The following is a 17,168-nucleotide window of genomic DNA, read 5'->3' on the forward strand; positions in this document are numbered from 1 at the left end:
GATGTGCTGAGCAGGACGGGAATCGTCGTGGTTTCATTTTATGATGATTGGACGAAGATAGTGTTTGTTTCTGTTTCGGGAAGCATCCGGTCTTGATGATCGACGCGAGGAGTTTGCGGCGGGGATATATTGGTTATAGCATTTTTCTCGATGCTTTTTCGCAACTTCAGGCCGTTGAGCCGAGAATGAATGGACACACAATCGCAATGTGTAATTACAACGATGTTCAAAGCGCCATCACACGTGTTTTCGTCACTAAACACTTTGATGACCTTGAATCTAATGACGTAATTCATTCTCCCTGCAGAGCCAAACGGAGACAGACGGGGCCGTGTCATTGTCACCGGAGCCTTTATTACCGAATCTTCTATTCGAGATTGCCTTGCAAGCATTAGAAAACGTTTGTATTTCTATGAAGCTATGGAAGCCATAAGTTGGTATTTCGTATGCTTAATTCAGTCTTCCGACCCTGAGGCAAGTCTCGTGTGTCTTCTTGTTCGATCTTATTGCCATCAAAGTATCCCTCTCTTGTTATTCGATCTCTCTTATTTCTCCGGAACAACGAGAATGTCGTCCACATTGACAGCTTGACCCGTGGCGAGGGATCTGTTGGCAGCGATTCCCGTCAATATCGATGCCGCACCATCCACGTGGCTAGCCGCGCGCATGTACTCGTCCGACACCGGCTCACCAAATAGGTCTCTCAACAACACGAGATCACCGCCACCGTGAGCACCCTTTGCTTCGCCCAGGTCGATTTCCTGGGGCGGGCCGAACAGCGGGCGGAGCAGCATTGTCCTCTTCTCAATGGCCCCTTCCAACGCCTGGCTGCCGCCGGAGTTGACGTAGCTCTTCTCGACAACCTCGACCTCGAGCCGACCCCCGGTGCCGTTGAAGTTGACGCGGAAGCCTTCCCATGGGGCATACGCTGTTAGCGAATATGTCATGACGGCACCGTTGCGGTACCTAATTAGAAGATTCATCGTGTCCTCGATGCTGATACCGTCGCCAAACACGCTCTGGTCGCGGTAGTAGCTGTCCTCGTGCTCTGCATCCAGGTACATCGCCTTCAGCTGCGGGTTCGAGTCGAGGTGCAACGCAAAGGGGTCGTCCTGGGCCGCCTCGCTACCGTGAGCTCTTGTGTAAAACTTCGTTACCCCCCTCTTCTCGGCATTCTCGCGTCCGTAAAACTTGAGATCGCCTTGTGCGTACACCGTTTGCGGCCGCGTCTGTAACCAAAAGTTGACGAGGTCGAAGTGATGCGTCGACTTGTGCACGAGGAGGCCGCCCGAGTTCCGCTTGTCGCGGTGCCAGCGACGGAAATAGTCGGCGCCGTGGTTCTCGTTGAGCATCCACTCGAAATGCACACTCGTCACAGTGCCGATGGCACCCGACTTGATAATCTCAAAGATCTTGGTGTTGTGAGGCGCATAGCGGTAGTTGAATGTCACCCGCACCTTTTGCCCTGTCCGCTCAACAGCAGAGAAAATCTCCCGGCAACGCGGCGCATCAATGGTCATGGGCTTCTCAGTGACGACGTTGCAGCCTAGCTCCATGGCGCGGACGATGTAGATATTGTGCGTGCGGTCCATGGTTGTGACGATGACCTCATCCGGCTTTGTGTCCTTGATCATCTGGTCGAAGTCGGCGGCGAGAAAGGTCGGCACTTCGCTGTGGCCGAGCTCCTTGAGCTTGGAGTTGGCATAGTTCATCCGCGTCTGGTTCGTGTCACAGAGGCCGACGATGACCGAAGTGCTACTGTAGTCTTGTGCGATCGCCGTGTAGAAGAAGCCTGAACGCCCACCAGTGCCGACGATGGCATAGCGCTTCTTCTGGCTCGTCTCGCCCATTGTGGCAGCTGGTCTGCGATGTACCTTACGGTGCTGGAGTGGAGGGTTGGGACAAGACGCGTCCAACTACTGCGACCCGAAAACTTAGAGTGACTGCTGGAGCACCAAGCCGAGATCCAAAATTCTCGACAGAACTGCGCGCAGCAAGATTATTGAGAGAACAGCCGTCCACGCTACCGCGTCGTTACTTCGGTAAACTTCATGTTCTCCGCGACTTCTAAGCACTTGGCACCCCCCCGCCACGATCCGCTCTCGGGGCGAATTACCCCAACACCCGAGGTTAGCTTTGTTGAAAGAGAACGCACTTGTGGCACGGTAGTTTGAAGCCCCGACTCAGTAGCCTCTCTCCAGATCATTCGTCCCCATGTTGCGGGGAACCTCAATTTGAAAAGAGGGGCAAGAGGACAGTCTCAAAGAGCGGGGATACCGGGGTTGTCGATGGATGGTGCGGGGAGAGTTTAGGGAGGTAGGAATAACTGCAACGTCAGCCCAGGCGCAACCCACCCCGCGAGAATTGCCCAGCTTGGCTATGCCAGCCACCCGCTCGCCAACACGCAGATCATTCTGTCGGAGCTGTAGAAAAGCCCGGCAATCTCGCCGCAACTCGTCCGGTAAAGGGGACCGCGGGCCAACATCAGCTGCTACGACAAGACTTGATTCGGCAGAGGCTCTAGAGGTCTCGGTCTTGCATGCAGCCTGGAGTTTTCCCTCCAATGGAGTAGGTCGACGGGGGACCAGGTATATCATCCTCATTTCTTGATTTGTGTTAAGCAACCGGCCAACGACCAGCGAACGACGTGCTGGCAATGCCAAGGTTGCTTAGTTTCCGGGTGTAACGAAGTAGACGAAACCATGCGATGTATACGTAACGTATGGATCAGGTGTTGCTATTGATCATTTTTGGGGTTGAATCTCCATGTTTGGCCGTTTTCTTCCCCTCGGCTGGAGGGAACTCGAATTCTAGGGTATAACAGGAGCTTTTGGACTCTTTGAGTGACAAGTCGAAGGGTGTCCGAATTCGCTTTGTTGCGACACTGGACTTTTGTTGTTATATATTGTCAACCAGTTGCAGTATTATATACCGGAAGCAGCTGTGTTTTTGTATCTTTCATAACCGACATCTATATTCGGTACGAATAGCCTGCCATTCAGTATTGACAAGACCTTCTCCATATATTGTTCCGAACAGATTCTATCATCATGGTCTCGCACATTCCGGCAGCAAATCAAGCCGCCGGTCCTACCTCCTACCGAATCGAACCCGTTCCAGCGACCGAGGCAACACCCGCAAATACAATGCAAGAAAAAGCCGCTCAGTTTCTGGCAACTCATGGAGGTGGTGCTACGTCGTTCACCTACGAAGAGGAGAAGTCGGTCTTGAAAAGGATCAACCTCCGCGTTCTTCCTCTCATCTTGGGGGCTTACTTCTTCCAGCAGCTCGACAAGAGTTCTCTGAGGTAGAGTCCTTTTTGCTATTCTCGGTCCAACATTTTATGAATAGACTGACCAATCTTTTGCAATAGTTATGTATCCATCTTCGGATTTCAAGAAGATGCGAACCTTCACGGCCGACAGTACAGTTGGCTTGGCTCCATCCTATACATCGCACAACTCGTCTGGCAGCCCGCCGCCGCTTTCATCCTCGTCAAGCTCCCCAACGGAAAGGTCATAGCTGCCGCCATCTTCCTTTGGGGGTCTTCGCTCGCAATCATGACTTCTTGCACCAACTTTGGCTCTCTTCTCGGGCTGCGCTTCCTACTTGGTACCTTCGAAGCCATGATTGCGCCATCGTGCCTGGCCGTAACAACCACATGGTGGAGGAGAAGCGAGCAGACGCTCGTAACCAGTTCTTGGAATGCCATGAATGGAGTAACATTCATAGTTGGCAGCCTGTTCACCTATGGTCTTGGACATATTGAGAGCGACAAGCTCTACAAGTACCAGATCATCTTTCTGTAAGTCGCATGCAGCTATCGAGGCCGCCGAAGCTGGGATAGAAGAACTGATCGCGTGGCTAGGTTCTGCGGCTTACTCACGGTGACCTACTCACTCATCGTTCTTGTGCTCATGCCCGATTCGCCCATGTCAGCTAAGTACCTGACGGAGAGGGAGAAGGTCATTGCTGTCGAGCGACTTCGAGCCAACCAAATGGGCATCCAGTCTGGTGTCTGGCGATGGGATCACGTATGGGAGACATTCATGGATCTGAAGACTTGGTGTTGGTTCATCCTCGTCATCGCCATCTCGTGTGTACTACCTATGTATCCTTCTTGACAATGCTGACGGATTGCGTGCAGAATCGCTAGCGGTGGCATCTCAACGTTTGGTAACTTGATTGTCAAGTCATTCGGGTACAACAGCTTTCAAACAATCCTTTTTAACATCCCTTTCGGCGTTATTCAGATCATCGCCATCATGGGCAGCGGTTGGATTGCTACGCGAACTCAGCGAAAGGGTCTTGTCATTGCTGGGATTGCCGTCATCCCCGCCATTGGCACGATCCTCATGCTCACAGTCCCACGTCAGCACAAAGGTGTCTTGCTGTTTGGATATTACCTTGTAAGATTTCTCCGCTTTGGCAACATAACCCACATGTCTCTGACTTCAACACAGGTTTCCACTCTTGCTGCCATTACCCCTCTCATATATACATGGCAAGCCCAGAACACCGCTGGCGACACCAAGAAGAAAACCACGTCTGCCGTTGTCTTCATCGGCATGTGCACTGGAAACATCATTGGTCCACTTCTATACTCAGTTGACGATGCTCCAGTGTATCGCCCTGGCTTGATTTCGAACCTAGTAATGTTCGTCCTCGTAGCCTTCATGGGGGCGTAAGTTATCTATCCCACTCGTCCCGCAGGCGGGTCGCGTACTGACTTATCTGATCTATCTAGTCTAATTCCTCTCTATCTCAAATGCCTCAACGTACAACACGCTAAACGCCGTGAGGCACTCGGAAAGAGCACCCAGATTGTTGACGAGTCAATGATGCGCAACAAAGACGTACAAGACAGCAAGACAGTGGAGTTGGAGGAGGCCCCTCAGCGACAGCAACACAGAGCCATCGAGGAGGACCTTGGACTGCAGGATATGACCGACCTTAAGAACGAAGATTTTATCTTTGTGTACTGATTGGTTTCCTTTCAAAAGTAATAGAGCTGAGTAAGACCCATCGCAACTAATTATGTGTTCGATATTGAAAGTCTGATACCATATTCTATTATTCGCTCTGTTACTTCCATGTACCTGTGACATGGAGTCATATTTAAGTGCAAATTGAGATTGAAATCAGTTTTGTGAATAGTCGGAAGAAGAAATTTGTTATTGATCGAAATTGTTCGGTCATTCGTGTCCCTCGGGAACCACATGCAACCGCCGCCACGAGAGGGTCAGTTAACTTTTCAAGCTACTTTCACTTCTTAAGAAAACTATGACGGTACTGGGATACAAGTATTAGTGTCAGCATGAGCTTAATGACGTGAGGGCCTTTGAGGCCCGATTCGTCTAAACATGTCCAATTGCGGGAGAACAGCGCAACTACATGTGCGTTGCAAAATCGGCGTTTCTGTTTCGGCTAGCGTTTTATACACAACTCAAAACGCGGACGAGATTTTCAATAGTTTACACAGCAAAATACTTATGAACGTGGCCTGCCAATATTGCAAAGGTAACAACGGTGCCTGACTTTGTTGTGCATCCAGGTCGATCCCCCAGGAATGGACATGATCTAGCCTTTCAAATGATGGATCTAGGGAAACTAGCGAATTTTCACACTAAATCAGTCACTCACCAGCTGAATATTTCAAGAACTTCTATTCTATACTAGCCTTGTCGCGCCACGTGGAAAATTGTCCCACCTGCTTTATGTATAGATGAGCTAAGTGACTACATTACAGCAATTACCTAACGTCTCGACATTTCAAAACTGTTTACTCGCTTTCTATTTCCTTCTGCCAAGAGACTAGGTGTAATGTGCAACAAATCTCGTTGTTGCACAGCGCCAAGACAGTCCAGACAATGTCCAGCCTCATCAACGGCCTAGTGTTGGACGGGGCTAGTGGCGTAGTGTCGACCAGCTATTCTTTGACCCAGAAGCCTTGGTTCTCTGCATTTCTAGCAGAGAGTTGCCACGTTGAGGGCTGAATGGCTTTCTTTGTTTCCCCAAGACTCCCTGCTAACATTGATGGATTAGTTCTGCAACTTCAAGAGCCGGAGAACGCGCTTGTTTAAAAGAGGCAATATTCTCGTACTCGGCCGAGAGTTAACCCACCCACCCCACAAGAGAGCCACCCCCACATCCGAGCCATCCGAAATTGCTGCATCGTCAAGAACATCCCTTTTTTCAAACTATCGCAACAATTGCTATTTGTCGCCAAACAACGCCATCTTTTTGGGATACCTTCTCTATTACACCATGAAGCAATACACTGAGTTTGAGCTCCAACGAGCCCTTGCAGACGTAGCAGATGGTTGCCCTATCCGCCAGGCTGCTCGTAACTGGGGTATACTATACTAGACCCTTCAGCATCGGCTGCATGGCAGGCAAAGCAGAAATACTGCGTGGGTTGATTATCAGCGATTATCGCAGTCACAGGAGGCTAATCTGGCTATTTATATATCTACCTAAGCTGCCCTAGGTAGTGCCCTTACCTATTAGCAAGTGAAGGGCCTGGTAGAGCGTATGATAGGCGATACTTAGTGACCTCTGGGGAAGAGATGGATAGCTTGATTCCTGCGGTAATACCTATTAATTAGGACCTAAAGATGCTGATTGATTGATTCTAGGCGATATAGAGCCTATACTATAGATGCTATCTAAGAATGGTTCAGTTATCTAGATCTGCTAGTAATCAAGGGTATTTATCTATTTAACTAATAGAATATAGATAAGACTAGTATTATAGAAAACAAAGGAAGTAATAGGATGGTGCTAGGTTCTGTGGTATTGCGATATATCTAGAAAAAATAGCCTGGATTTAGGGCATAGATATTACTGATTAAGTGTATGTCTGCTGCTAGGACCTCTTTACTTCCCCTTGTTATATATAAGGGTAAGTTAGTCTAGGCTTAGTGGTTCTTATTATCTAACCTATCTAGATATGCTAGCTGGCACTTTACAGCATCAGATAATGGCTGGACAAATGACCAGACTGCCTTTAAGTGGCTAAAGAAGGTCTTTATCCCAGGGACTATGCCTAGCCAGCTAGACAAGGCCAGGCTATTGATTCTAGATAGCTATTATAGCCATATAACAACAGACTTAATGTAGTAATGCTTTCAGCATTACATCTATCTACTATTTTTACTGCTATATTCTTCTGCTATCCTCTAGCCTCTAGATGTGTTAGTTTTTGGCCTATTAAAGTAGGTATATTAAAAAAGGGTTAGAAGTCTAGGTGACTAGATAAGTGACTTAACTGTTGTTAGTAAAAGGGTATTTCTAGACTATTATTTTAATGCGTGTAAAGCAGCAATAATAACCTAGAATATAAAGTCTAGCTAGAAATGGGCTAGGTTATAGCCAGTATCTATATAGCGCCCTCTATCTAACTCCTTAGTATTAAAAGCATCATCTAGCTAGCCAGCTAGCCAGCAAAGCAGTAGCCAGCAATGGGATAAGGTAGTATCTGCTATCCCATGGTCAACCCCTCGTTACTCTGCTGATCTGCGGCATCAGTTATATCTATTCAACCAGCTGGGTAAGGATGCCCTAGATACCTATACTATCCATCACCTATCTAGAAAGCTGCAAAAGGGATATGATGAGCAGGCATCTAGACTAGCAATTGCAGAGCAACAAGCCAGCGATCTGCAGGCCTGTCTAGATAACCAGCACAAGGGCAAGAGGAAAAAGGTCCCAACATCTCCTAACAGCACCTTCGCGACAATAGCCCATATCCAGCGGGCGCAAAATACGGATATCGGCGATACAGATAGTCTAGATGAATCCAGCGCATCTGAATTATCTAGTGAAGCCGAAAGTTGCATCTGGGTGGGTGGAAGAGGGAGTGAAATAAGTGGTGATAGTGGTAGTGATGGTGGTGCCGATGGTGGCTCGGATGTGGGGGTGGCTCGTTAACAGGGTGGTTGTGTTAGTTCGTCTTTCCGACATACTGAGCTCTGAAATATTCCGGTGTTTTGGCGCATTGTCAATGGCGGGCTAACTGCATTTTTCCCTCTCTTGGATGGCATTTCCAATGACTTAAGTTTTTTTTGTGGGTCTCGCACCTCTCTGACGTCCGAATCTTTCACCCATCACCGAATTTCGTTAATTCACTTGATCCTTCTATCACAGGTTGTGGCGCCTTTCGGGTCAAGAGGCTTTTAACAAGACCAGTTCGTGCGCTTAGCTATATCTGAGGATCAGGGGCTGAAAGCTATCATAAAGCGCCACAATACCAGGAAGGAGTCTTTCTGAATGCTTTGATTTTCTCGATATCGCTCATTGACGGAACAATTTTAGTATTTATAACTCCTTAAGCCATCCCTATCCTGTTTTCAATTAATCATCTTTTATATTACCATTTTCGCATCTGATCTCTGAGCACATTCACAGACCGAACTGTTTCTGCCTGCAATCATGCACTTCTATTCTTATCTTTCTGCTGTAGGCATTGCGATCATTACCATCGCATCTGCCCAAGATAAAGTCGAAGATCTAACCAATGGAAATGTCACTTATGGCGCTTATAACCCTATTGCAGTTGATGCACCATATGCCAATGCAACTACCAAGCGGTCCGTTAAGCTAGTCGCTCGCGGTACATCCGTCCAACGCAACGTTTTGAAGCGTGCCACTCTCGATGGAATTTGCCAGAACTTGCCTTCGAAGTGGAGCCACAGAGGATGGTAAGTCATCCATAACTTTGCTGTCTCTGTTGATGATAGTTGACTTTGCTCGCAGCTACGCCGATACTGTATCCACTCGAGTGCTCAGCGGTGATAGCACTTCCGGGGACGACATGTCACAGGAAAAATGTATTGAATTCTGTGATGGAAAGGGTTACAGTAGGTTCTATGGCTTGTTGAAGTGTTCTGGACATATGCTTACTACCAACAGGCTTTGCCGGCGTCGAATGGGGAAGGGAATGCTTCTGTGGATATGCTCTTCCCAAGTCTGCGCTCAAGGCACTAGAGGGAGATTGCAGCAAGCCGTGTACTGGCAACAGGGACGAAGTCTGCGGTGATGGCGGGCGTATTAACATCTTCTGGAATGGTGATGCGGCTCCTGAAATACTGGCTCAATCAGGAGACTTCAACTCGATTGGATGTTATTCTGATACCCCTTCGGCTCGTGCCCTGACAACTGGTATCAGTCTTTCTGGCGGTGTAAGAGTCAGTGACTGCACAACAGCTTGTGCCGCCCAAGGTTACCAGTTTGCTGGTGTCGAATTCGGGAGGGAGTGCTTCTGTGGCGCCAGCATCCAGAATGGTGCCAAGCCAATCTCTGCTGAGTCCTGCAACATGGCCTGTACCGCCGATAAGACTCAATACTGTGGCGGTGCGGCGGCTATCAACATCTACCAGAACTCCAAAATCCAAAAGGGTGGTCCTAGTAAAATTCCGGATCTCTGGACGTCGAAGAATTGCTACACCGACAGTCCTTCAAAGCGCATCTTGTCGTACAAGGTGCCCAGCTTCGATAAGTTCAGCGCCGCTAGTTGCATTTCCAAGTGTGCCGGACTTAACTATGTAAGTACTGTGTCTTACCAACGACATCCAGCATTCGTGGTCCAATACGAGAGCTAACTTATGTATCGCAGCTCTATGCCGGCCTCGAATACGGCTCCGAGTGCTTTTGCGGCAATACCATCGATAATGGCAACACTCCTGCCACCAGCGGTTGTGATATGTCCTGCGCAGGCAACCGGGCCGATACGTGCGGTGGTGCTGGACGCATAACCTCTACGTGGCTCCATGCCAGGGCGTGCCCGGCTGCCACATCAACGTCGGCCTTTACAAGATTCTTAAGGTCAAGACCCCAGAACAGTGCTCGGATGCCTGTCACGCAGATTCCCGATGCCAGGCTATTCAATTGGGACCGCTCCCGTTCGGGTACAAGTTCTGTAATCTTTTCGACTACGCCATCCCTATTGTCAGGACAAATGTCGGTAACGATATCTGCAACGCTTACAACTTCTTCGACTCGGCATGTTCACTATAGAACAAACGCACAGACCAAAGGAATCTCTTTAAATCGTTGCAATACTGTTATTTCTGAGTAAGGAAGTGTTGGTGTGCAAAAGAAAGTCGATCGAAGTCGGACCCAATGGGTTCTGGGGTCGTGGGGCCAAAAAGGTGTTTGTTCCATGGCAGTTGGTTTCGCATTATGTTTTTATCACCCCCTAGAACGTTTATAGACTTAGAGATAGAATTTCCTTTGTAATTGCATCAATCATTTATGTCTATTTGTCCTCTAACTTAGGGAATAGTTGAATATATACATCCTCTAGCACTGATAGAGAGTCCCCCGAAGTATTGATATGTGACATCAGGTTACACGGTATCAAGAAAGACTTTCAATCTCTTGAATCCTTAACTTGTAAAGTGTGTAGACGAATCACAGGCATGATCTCACGATTAACTATATTAATATCACTGCAACTCTGGGCTATCTTCGTTCAACACCATCACAAGTTGGATCAAGCAAAATATTATCTTTCAAAGCTGTAGGGTACAGTGCAGCCAGATGGTTCTTGCTTTATCAACTCTGACGCTTAACTTAAACAGAGAATCAGCTCCATGTATTTGGCAACGGATCTGTTCAAGGTAAGCGTCAGATTTGATAAAGCATTAACCATCTCAGCAAGCACCACTGCCTGGCTGGTAGTATCATCGGTTGAGCAGCGCAGAAAATGATCGTCAGCAACAGAAATAGTCTAAGTGCAATTTCTCACCAAATAACGGTGTTTCTGGCGTCCCAATCGATGTTGGCAGCAATGAAGCGTTCCGATGTTCATGCGACGCATGATCTGGGCGACGGTCACTGCAAATATAAAGAAACTCTAACATTGTTATTAAGTATAGATCGACTGCTACAGTTTCCGTGCTATTACAGCAGAAAAAGTAGCCCAAAGTTGGTACGGTGAACCTTTTATCGTTTCCTTGGAAATGTTGCAGCTGAATGGGCTTAACTTAATCAGTCCCTGCTTTTCAGACAAGTCTTTAATCAACCTGACGAATAGTGACCACTATGCAATCTCAGTCACTCCATCAGGACAATCCAGTCTTCACTCCCATCTTCGGGCTTTGACTCTACAAGAATTTCAGGCTTTACCAAAACTCCAGTAGGTTTCAGTCGATATTCGTCGCTCCAAGCCCAACCTCCAGCTGTCGAAGCCTGTCAGTACATAATCCAACAGTGAACAGAGTCCAACAACTTACTTCGCCACTGGTCAGGCCAGCAACCAAAGATACCTTCTTTGAGATGCACATGCCCAAACGAATTGTATCGGTATCCGAAGGCGGTAATGGAGATATTGTGTGTCCCAGCCTCAACCTCCCCAAGTGATAGCGTCCTCGGCTGCAATGCTATATATCCACTATTCCTTTCCCACTGAACTTTGACGACAGGCGTGGCGAATTGTGGAATCGATAGCGTGACGTTCGACCGAGACTTCAGTGAGAAGCTGCAGTTATAAGTGACGTTTCCAGCATAAAACGGGTGTCCCTGTGCCACGACATCGCCCCAGCCCAAACTTTGGCGTCTTTCGTAGAGAACGGGCAGGTTGCTCTTCAGCTCAACACTAAAGCTGCCAAGAAGGTAGATCCTCTCTAAGTTCGTCAAGATACCAAACGGCATGCTGAGTTCAATTACATTCTTTCCTCTGCGGATCGTCCTCTTTGGTACCGGTATCGTTCTTATATCCTCATCAACCCACCAGGACACACTCTTTTCGTCAACAGGCAACTTGTGGCCATTGATAGTGATCCTTGCATTCTCAGGATTCTCCATGGCGAGATACGAGGGTGTTCTGATGATGACCTCCGACTCGAACTCGAAGCGTAGGTCAACGTATACCTTCGCAGCTCGCTCTGATTGCGGTACACTCCATGGTTGCTTCCATGCCGAGCCCTTCGGGGGAAGACGCAGACGGGCTCGAATCTCGTTATCGATCTTCAAGATTTCTTGCCGCTTGGCATCTTGCCACGGATCATCGTCGATCCTGTATAGCGCATAGTCCAGCATCAAGACATTTGGCTCAGAAAGAACCACCTCATCAAGCTTGAACTCCGCGGTCTGCTGTTTGGGTGGCGTCAAAGCTATCTCTTCCGCAATATCAGCAAAGGACAGCTCCTCGGCCGGTACCGGATAAAGTCTCAACAACAAGCTTGAGCAACCCTCAAATTGGTGCTCAAAGATTGTCCATCCGTTGTTGTATTTGGACTTTTGGTGCTGGGTCTTGCCTGTGAAGGTATCCAAGACTTCAACATCCCAATCGCCTTTGATGTTAACGAATGTATTGTAAGGATTGTTGCGGTCCGTGTTGCAGATAAACAGGAACATCTCGTCGCCGTCATGACGCATCTGGTATAGGAGAGTCTGGGTTGGTCCTCCTTCCTTGAGGTCAACCTTCAGATCGCGACTCTCAGAGACGACTGAGAGAACATCTTCTTTGCTCCAGGCAATCTTTGTACTTGGTTCAATGTTCAGGCTGATATCCGGCGGTACAGCTTGGGCATCAACTAGTACCGGACCTTCCCCAGCGATGATGACTTTTCCCCCTGCCGCCGCAAATCTCTTGACGATATCGAAGGTGGATGATCGGATAGTTCGAAGGTTCGGTAAGATAATGACGTCGTACTCGCAGTGGCCTACCTTGAGGGGCGTCGTTATGTTCTCACCGACTTGGTTCGGCAGAAGACTCTCAGCAATGAAGTCAAAGTCCACCAACCCATGGAGAAGCCAGTTCGTGAGCTCTGCAAAGGCTTGATCTCGACGGCCAATCTCATCATCGCCGCTATTGTTCGGACCAAAGCATAACCAGAAGCTCTCGATGGGGTGAACCACACCAACACGCGTGACGGCTTTTCCACGAGTCAAGGCTACCCCGACACGGGCGAAGTGATCTTCAATGAAGCTATACTCCTTGTACCAAGGGCTTTGATAACCGATGCTGGCGGGGTAATCCCGCTTTCCTTCGCCTGCCATGCTTACCCAGCTGAGATGTTGGACGCGGAAGGTGATGCCTAGAGCAGCATGCCAGTCTCCACACCCCTTGTGGCCTTCAAAGGTAAAGTACCAGTGTGTGCATCCGTAAATTTCGCTCATGGCGCCGCGGACACCATTCTGGCGGGCCACACTGGTGCATTGCTTGGCTGTATTGTACTCGACCCAGTCGTTGAGGAGATCCATGCCAGGTAGGGTCTGGTTTCGGTAACACCGCATTGCTTCTCCATGGGCAGTAGTTTGGGAGCGAAGAGTTGGCTCTTCCATCATGTGTCCGTTGAGTATGATTTTATTCTTCCCGCACCAGTCTGCGAGGAGGTCAAGGAACGATGTGACGAATCTTTCACTTATGTGGTCGTGAAAACGGTAGCGGGCCAGGCTGGGCGTGTCTCCCGGAAGATCCCACAGCAGCTCCGGAATGCTGCTAATGATATCGACATCGTCACCGTAGGTCTCTCGGAAAGTATCGGGAAGATCTGCCGTCCACGGCAGAAAGACGTCTTGGATGCTGTTCGGGCTAGAAAGCTGGGTCTTGATCGCGACTTGAGGCTCATCGGTGAAAATGCAAGGGACTGTTGTGCCAAACTTGTCGCCAATTTTGTTCTTGTAGACCTCATGGGTGCTTTCCAAGAAGCACGTCATGGCCTTAGTGCTCATCGTGTCGATATAGGTCTGGCCGTTGAACCAAGACGACGGAGGATTAATTTCAACATATGCGTACCACACTCGTCCGCCAGGCTCTGCATCTTCACCTTCCTGAAGCTTTTTGCTGGACTTCAGACGGCCATTCTCATCAAGTGTGATGGAGAACCGGGCTAACAGATATCCTACTTCGCTCCGACATGCTTGTGCTGAGCTGGGGGCGCAGTCACTGTAAATCCTGTAAGCAGATGGCGATTATGTTCGATTAAGTCACCTACCCTCCAATTTCGACACTGCCGTATGGATACGGCGTGAATAGGATGTGCTTCGTCTTGTGCTCAGGGTACTGCTTTACAACCTTGCCGCCGGCAACTCCTGAGGGCCACCGGTCATCATCATACCTGACAAACGTCAACAAAACTTCAACTGGTAAATAGGTGAGGGTGAGAAGCTTACAAGCACGCGAGCATCCCTTTGCTCTCCGCATACTCCACGCAATCTCGGACGCGATCCATGAACTCCGAACCCATGTATTCGGTGTCCAATCCGGTCCGGACGTGCATGTGGAAACCGCCCATCCCCATCTCTTTAAGATGATCAATCTGTCGGAGAAGCCTCTCCTTCTCCAGTTTCGTATTCCATGACCAAAGTGGACATCCTCGATACTCTGACGTCGGGCTCCTGAAAAGGTCCTGGCTGAAAGGCTCGGCGGCCTTGGGGTACGTAAGCGGGTTCGGTTGGTCCTCCCTGCTCCGACTATCGCCTGTGCCGGTCTTGGCAGACCTGCCTTTCTCAACGGCAACAAAAGATGAGTCCATGTTGTGATCGGTGCATGAGCCGTCAGTAACTCGTCCAGACTTCTCTCGTAGGCACTCCGATGTAACGTCGAGGTTGCTGAAGATGTATTCATGCCGCGGAAGTTCAGGCAAGCAGAGAAGCTCTGTGATCTCATGACTTGTTTCAACTTTAGCGCATGTCCCCCGCACGCAAAGAGACGCCGAAGATTTCGGCTGAAAACGGTGACGACCATGTGCGACTCTGAATGAAAGCGAAACTCTCTTCTCAACCTTTTTTGTGTATTGTGTATGAGCAAACCACGTGAGATAATCCCGAAAACAGATGAATGCACCCAGTTCCCCGCATCGAACTTCTGGCGCATCGATACCGACAGCTGGATAGCCCTTCTTCTATGTGTGCTCCGAGCTCTAAGACCCTCATTATTCCACCAAACCCTTAAGCTGATTCAGCCCAGACACCTTTGTTCTTTTCAGCAGTATCACGGAACTTCCTTGGCTGCTTTCCCGTCAATGCGAGGACGACGCTATTCGTCCGGTTCTCACTGCCGTTCTTAATCGCTGTGTCCAGGCCGCTCAACATCTCCGCATAATCCCGAGGCACGCCCTGACCAGCGAACCGCTCCACGAGCTCCTGCGCTGAGAGCTTCTTGTGCACGATCTTCCGACCAAGGATTTCAGAAAGGATCTTGGCAATCTGCATCACTTCCGTTAGCATGCAGTCAGGAACCTAATGAGACAACGGAACCGACATCATTGTAGTTGAGCAATTCCGGACCAAGAATGAGGTACTGGTCGTTCGGTGCATCCTCCTGGGTAAGAAGCTGGTATGCGCATGCGGCAATGTCCTCGGTCGCAACCCAAGCTATCTTTCCGTCCGCCGTAGCGGAGTAAATAGTGCTCTCATTCGCAATCGCTTTGCAATGGTTATACTGCTCAATGAAATTCTCTGATCATTATTAGCACCTGCTTCATTAAGATCGAGGAGATAACCTCACGCTGGAAATATGTCGGTCTTATTGCGGCCCATTCCACATCACCCTTGTCGCCAAGCTCCTTCAGATACGCATGCGGCCGACCCGTTGCGTAGCCATTGATATCTGGTTCAATAGAGCTTGCACTCAACAGGACAAATCGCTTGGCGTGTCCCTTCATTCGCGCCTGATCAATGAACGACTGCATCGGCGACAGCACGTCCATGACCGGCGGGGCAACGAGGAAGATACTTTTCACGCCAGCTTCCAAAGCCGATGCCCACGTCTTTTCATCTTCCCAGTCGAAGGAGATGGGCTTGATGTTGTCGGCGCCCGGCTCCGTGGTGGATGCCCCGCTTCGGGAGGCTTGGAAGGTCGGTATCGAGGTTGCGGCCAAGAGCTTCGTGATCTGCCGGCCAACCTTGCCGGTTCCACCAAGGACTAAAATCTTTTCAGAGTTTCTCGTTGTCATTGCGAAGGCTCCTGCGGTTTGCGATTGGTTTTTTCTTAGCTGATGTGAGATTTCACTCCAAAACACGGCTCTCTGGTCTTTATATGAAGAAACAGCTTTTCTGCCGATTCTACGACTGGGATTGGGGTACTAGCGGAGCTAAGGACGAAATGTCGCTACGGATTTAAGGGAGATCCCAAATGACGAGCGGGGAAATCCTTGAAACCCCGGAGCAATTCCCCGCAGGATTATATTGCAGGTTCTCGTGGAAACCCATGGAGTTTAAGACGGACACTTATGGTATCGAGGACTGGGATGAGGGACTGATGCACAATCCTGCACGCCGCTTATGTTGGCAGATAATTCATGAAGACACCCCATTAGCAGAGATCTGCATTGCCATCCTCAATCCTCTGAACAACTTGGTACAAGGCCTATCTAATTTTACACCAACTCCCAGGATGAGTCTGCTAATCCTCCATTTGCTGGGTATTTTAGGCTTCCCCGTGTTCTCGTACCCCCGGGAGTATCCAGTGGTATCCGTTTTCCTTCAGTAATTGAACAAGGCCTCTCCCAATGACGCGGCCATTTGCCTGCTGACGTTATATTTACACATGACTATGCCGCTCGGCTCCAACTGTCTACAGTCCACCAACTCCAACTTAAGCCCGCCCCGTGGCGTAAGCGCCGACCCCTTCACCATTCTAGCCCCTCCCCTCAGCATCACCGGTATGATAGCCGTCTCAACCGAGTCGAGAATTCCTCCATCGAGGCACGACCCCGCCAGTTGCCCACCGCCCATAAGCCAGATATCCCGGCCTTCATTGTTTTTGAGGTCCGCAACGTACCTAATGAAGTCTTGGGAAACAATTGTTATGCTCGGATGATGATTGCTTTTGAGGGTTTTGCTGATGACCACCAGGCTTCCCTTGGGGTATTTACGCAGTGGATTCTGCTCGCCCATGTTGACCATGCATTCATATGTCTTTCGACCCATCACAAATGTGTCGAATTGCGCGTAGAGGGCATTAAAGTCGATGTTATCAGCGTGCAAAATCCAGTCCATCGTTCCGTCTGGAGGAGCGATGAAGCCATCGAGTGATACGGCAACGTTGTATCGGAGACGCCTCAGTGGTTCTTTCATGTTAGATTTGAAGTTGTGTGCCGAAATCAACCCAACAGACTCTAGCTGCTTGGAAGCAAGAGCCTAAGCTTTATAGAAACGGATTCATGATGTGAATTGTCTAGGGCGAGCTGCCAAAATAAAGCTTAAAACTGTGTCCG

The 17,168-nt window shown here is 49.2% G+C and overlaps 5 protein-coding genes across 5 annotated transcripts; 2 read left to right on the plus strand and 3 right to left on the minus strand.

Moving 5' to 3' along the window:
- Positions 1–545: 545 nt before the first annotated feature.
- On the minus strand, positions 546–1,850 carry ColSpa_07990 (putative oxidoreductase YusZ; the record flags this gene model as incomplete). Its single annotated transcript, XM_049274202.1, has 1 exon — positions 546–1,850. One exon carries the CDS (start codon positions 1,848–1,850, stop codon positions 546–548), a length of 1,305 nt encoding a protein of 434 aa, XP_049130159.1.
- Positions 1,851–3,050: 1,200 nt separating this feature from the next.
- On the plus strand, positions 3,051–4,985 carry ColSpa_07991 (putative transporter; the record flags this gene model as incomplete). The annotated part of the gene is given in 6 exon segments (XM_049274203.1): positions 3,051–3,307; positions 3,374–3,805; positions 3,821–4,096; positions 4,148–4,409; positions 4,464–4,684; positions 4,748–4,985. 6 exon segments carry the CDS (start codon positions 3,051–3,053, stop codon positions 4,983–4,985), a joined length of 1,686 nt encoding a protein of 561 aa, XP_049130160.1.
- Positions 4,986–8,433: 3,448 nt separating this feature from the next.
- ColSpa_07992 (WSC domain-containing protein) lies at positions 8,434–10,017 on the plus strand (the record flags this gene model as incomplete). The annotated part of the gene is given in 5 exon segments (XM_049274204.1): positions 8,434–8,702; positions 8,758–8,861; positions 8,914–9,545; positions 9,617–9,705; positions 9,717–10,017. 5 exon segments carry the CDS (start codon positions 8,434–8,436, stop codon positions 10,015–10,017), a joined length of 1,395 nt encoding a protein of 464 aa, XP_049130161.1.
- Positions 10,018–11,058: 1,041 nt separating this feature from the next.
- ColSpa_07993 (uncharacterized protein) lies at positions 11,059–14,483 on the minus strand (the record flags this gene model as incomplete). The annotated part of the gene is made up of 4 exons (XM_049274205.1): positions 11,059–11,183; positions 11,238–13,903; positions 13,944–14,066; positions 14,122–14,483. 4 exons carry the CDS (start codon positions 14,481–14,483, stop codon positions 11,059–11,061), a joined length of 3,276 nt encoding a protein of 1,091 aa, XP_049130162.1.
- Positions 14,484–14,898: 415 nt separating this feature from the next.
- ColSpa_07994 (festuclavine synthase II) lies at positions 14,899–15,905 on the minus strand (the record flags this gene model as incomplete). Its single annotated transcript, XM_049274206.1, has 3 exons — positions 14,899–15,156; positions 15,212–15,408; positions 15,458–15,905. 3 exons carry the CDS (start codon positions 15,903–15,905, stop codon positions 14,899–14,901), a joined length of 903 nt encoding a protein of 300 aa, XP_049130163.1.
- Positions 15,906–17,168: the final 1,263 nt, after the last annotated feature.

Source organism: Colletotrichum spaethianum (genome assembly GCF_022836535.1).
Source record: "Colletotrichum spaethianum MAFF 239500 DNA, contig21, whole genome shotgun sequence".
Taxonomy (NCBI): domain Eukaryota; kingdom Fungi; phylum Ascomycota; class Sordariomycetes; order Glomerellales; family Glomerellaceae; genus Colletotrichum; species Colletotrichum spaethianum.